The 3,531-nt window shown below is 64.8% G+C and overlaps 1 protein-coding gene across 1 annotated transcript in view; it reads right to left on the bottom strand.

Annotated features, from left to right (window-relative positions):
- Window positions 1–679: 679 nt before the first annotated feature.
- Window positions 680–3,531, bottom strand: part of ERCC2 (excision repair cross-complementation group 2) — a 6,080-nt gene continuing 3,228 nt past the window's right edge. Inside the window, exons 13-22 of the mRNA XM_010566395.1 lie at window positions 3,289–3,358; window positions 2,991–3,092; window positions 2,834–2,897; window positions 2,403–2,524; window positions 2,219–2,311; window positions 2,074–2,146; window positions 1,888–1,958; window positions 1,401–1,544; window positions 1,181–1,324; window positions 680–1,092 (exon numbers count right to left, since the gene is read on the bottom strand). Coding sequence (XP_010564697.1) covers window positions 1,000–1,092; window positions 1,181–1,324; window positions 1,401–1,544; window positions 1,888–1,958; window positions 2,074–2,146; window positions 2,219–2,311; window positions 2,403–2,524; window positions 2,834–2,897; window positions 2,991–3,092; window positions 3,289–3,358 — 976 coding nt within the window. The 3' untranslated portion in view covers window positions 680–999. The remainder of the gene's footprint in view (window positions 1,093–1,180; window positions 1,325–1,400; window positions 1,545–1,887; window positions 1,959–2,073; window positions 2,147–2,218; window positions 2,312–2,402; window positions 2,525–2,833; window positions 2,898–2,990; window positions 3,093–3,288; window positions 3,359–3,531) is intronic.

Genomic DNA, 3,531 nt, shown 5'->3' with positions numbered 1-3,531 from the left:
GGGGGTCCTCCCCTGTGGTTCTGGGGCACCCTGAGCCCCCCAGGGTGCCGGTGGGGGGGGGGAAACCCTGGCAGAAGGCCCCACTGCACCCCAATATCGGCATCCTGGGGGACATGGAGGGGCCTGGGCCCCCCCCATATCTGTGGGGGTGCCCTACACCCATGGGGTGCTCCATAGATCCAGGGGGACCCCACACATCTCGGGGGGGGAGGCCATGGTCCGTGGGACCCTAGGTAAGGGGTGACCCCAAATATGTGGGCACTGGGGAGGGGGTGACCTTGGCCATGGGGTGTCCCCCAGCCCTGGGTACAGCTGGGGGTGTGTCCCACTACTGGGGACCCTGGGGGGGGCCACATCATTGGTCCCAACCCTCTTCCCCACCCCAGTGAATGTGGCCCCCACCCCCAGACAGGGGAAGTTGGGGGTCCCCAGGTGCAGCAGCGGCAAATAAGGGGGTGTAGCGATGCAGGGGTGGCTGAGCCATGGTGGGCTCCTGCTTTATTGGGGGGGGGAGGGAAATATTGTACAAAAAAAAGAGGTGAATGGAGGTGTCCCTCCACAGCCGGGGGTTGGGGGGGCAGCACCCAGCGTGGGCCCCACAAGGTGCCGGGCATTGGGGCAGGGGGGATCCAGGTCCTGCCCTGAGCACGTTTTCAGGGGTCTGGATCCTGCTCCCAGCATGTACGGGGAATCCGGCTCCGGCTCCAAGTGAGTTGGGGGATCCAGGTCTTGCTGGAGCATGTGGGGGCAGATCTAGTTCCTGCCCCGAGAACGTGGGGGCACTCCAGTCCCCCCCCCCAAGCACGTGGTGGGGATCTAGATCCCACCTTGAGCACATGGAGGGATCCAGGTCCCACTCTGAGCGTGTTGCGGGACTCCAGGTCCCAGCCCCAGCACATGGAGGGATCCGGGTCCCACCTTAAGCACATGGCGAGGGCTCAGGGTCCCACCCCAAGCAGATGGGGGGGGGTCACTCTGCACCCACCCCCCTCGGCCAGCTCACACCTGCTGAGCGATCTGCTCGATCCGTTGCAGAACCTCCTCCGACTGCAGCTGCTCCAGCGTCAGCAGGGACAGCCCCAGCTGGTCCTCCTGCACCGGGAGGGGGTAAGCTGGGGGGTCCCCCACCCTGCCCAGCCCCTCCAGCACTGGGGGAGGGCTCTGGGGGGGGCTTCTTTACCTGATGGAAGGGCTGAGCCATCTGGCGCAGGAAGAACTTGGCCACCTGCACCGCCTCGTCCACTGTCAGGTTGAGGTTGGAGTCGGTGATGTGCTCCTGGATCCACCGCGGCAACTTCCCCCGCTTGTCTGCCCGGGCGAAACGCTGTGGGGGGAGACATGGGGTCCCACAGCACCCCCCCTAAATCCGTCCCCCCCCTCCACCCCATCCCAGTACACACCTTGTCAGCGAAGACCATGAGGCCATAGTCGGTTTTGCCACGCAGGGCCCGGCCGACACACTGGGCAGCGTGGCGCATGGCGTCGAAGGTGAGGAAGTCGTTCTCCCGGATCTGGAACTGGTCCCGGAGGTATTCCAACCGGGCCTGGGTTGGGGGGGGGAGCACAGACATGCTGGGTACCCCACAGGTGTCCCGTCCTGGCCGTGGGGTGCTCCACTGGTCCCCAGAGAGCTCCAGACCAGCCCTGGAGTGTCATACTGTAGCTGTGGGTTGCCACATGGCCCCAGGGTGCTCAGCTGTGCCCCATGGGTGCCCCACTGTGTCCCTTAGGGTGTCCACTGTACCCTGTGGATACCTGTCTGTGCCCCGTGGGTACCCCACTATAGCCCTGGGGCACCTCATCATGTCTCCTAAGTGCCTGGGGTGTCCCTGGGGTGCCCCCAGGGTGCCCCCCTGTCCCCACAGGTCCCCCAGGGTCCCTGCTCACCTTCAGGATGCGGCTCTGGGTGTAGACGTAGGGCACCCCGAACATGACGACGGCTCTGCCGTAGTGATGCACTGGGAAGGGGTGTGAAATGGGGGGTGCTCAGGGTGCTTCGGCACCCACCACCACATCCCCCTGCCACTGCCTGTCCCCCTTGCTGCTGTGTCCCCGACCTGGGCTGGCTCTCACCGAAATCGATGCCTTCCGACACTTTGCCACGGGCCACGGAGAGAAGGATGGCACCCCGGCCGTTCTCGCAGGCCTGCAAACAGCGGCCAGGTCACCGGGAGGGGTGGCACCGGTGACGGTGACACCCTGAGACGCTGCCACCCACCTCCTGGTACTTCTCCAGGGCCATGCTGGTCTCGGCCCCGTCCTGCGTCTCAATGAAGATAAGCTTGTTCCGCTGGATGTTCTCCAGGATGCCCTGCCATGGCGGAGGGGGGGCAGAGGTCAGGGGACACGAGGGGACATCGCGGGGGGTCAGGGGACGCTTTGGGGGACAGGTGAGGACGTACCTGCTCGTACCAGGAGGCCACGATGTTCTCCATGTACTGGTAGCTGGTGAAGAAGGCGACGATGCCGTCGGGGACCACGGCCGACAGCTCCAGCAGTAGGTTCCCATAGTTGCGGATGACGGCTGGGGTGTGTGGGGGGTCACCATAGGGCACCCCTGACCCCCCAAAGTCCCCTCCGGACCCCAAATCTCCCTGTCACCCCCAGCCCAACATCCTCCTGGCCCCATTTCTGTCCTGCCTCGGGTTCCCCTACCCTAGCCCTGGCCCCTTCAGCCCTCTAACCCTGTCCCTGTCCTCATCCCTCTCAGCCCCAGAACTCTGTCCCTGAGCCCCCTCCCAGCCCTATATCCCCCCTGTCCCCATCCCTGTCCCCCCCCAACACCATAACCCTGTCCCTGTCCCTCTCTCCTCCCTCCATCCCCGTTCCCTACCGATGTCCTCGCGTGTCTCAAACTTGGAGCTGATGGCCACCTGGTCATTGCCACGACCCACGATCTGCAAGGGGCAGGGATGCTGGTGACATGGGGGTCCCCAACCCCCCCCCCGCCGCAGAGCCAGCGCCAGGTACCTCCAATGCTCCCCACTCACCATGGGGCACAGGCAGGTCCGGGCCAGCGTCATGGTGAAGGTTGCCATGGTGACGGGGCGGAAATCCAGGATTTTGGGGTAAATGTCCAGCGGGGAGAGAGTCTGTGGTGGGGGGAGCAGAGGGGACACAAGGATGGGGTCATCCCAATGGGCCCTGGAGGGGACGTGGGGGGCACATAGTAGGAGGGGACATGGGAGGGGGGGACAAGGGGGACATGGGGGATACAGGAGGACACAGGAGACATGGTGGGAGGGACGTGGGGGACACGAGGGGACAAGGGGGGACATGCAGACTCACCCCTGACGTGATGATGACCGACTGGAAGCGCTCAAAGACTGGCTTGATGGCGATGGAGGCGTCCATACAGCTGGGGACACACACAAACACACATCCTGGACGCCTCCATCGCCATCAAGCCAGTCTTTGAGCGCTTCCAGTCGGTCATCATCACGTCAGGGGTGAGTCTGCATGTCCCCCCTTGTCCCCTCGTGTCCCCCACGTCCCCCCCACCATGTCTCCTGTGTCCTCCTGTATCCCCCA

Source organism: Haliaeetus leucocephalus, unplaced genomic scaffold (assembly GCF_000737465.1).
Source record: "Haliaeetus leucocephalus isolate CR32 unplaced genomic scaffold, Haliaeetus_leucocephalus-4.0 Scaffold210, whole genome shotgun sequence".
Lineage (NCBI taxonomy): Eukaryota > Metazoa > Chordata > Aves > Accipitriformes > Accipitridae > Haliaeetus > Haliaeetus leucocephalus.
Note: the sequence above shows the minus strand (reverse complement) of the source record. Positions and strands in the feature narration are given on the sequence as shown.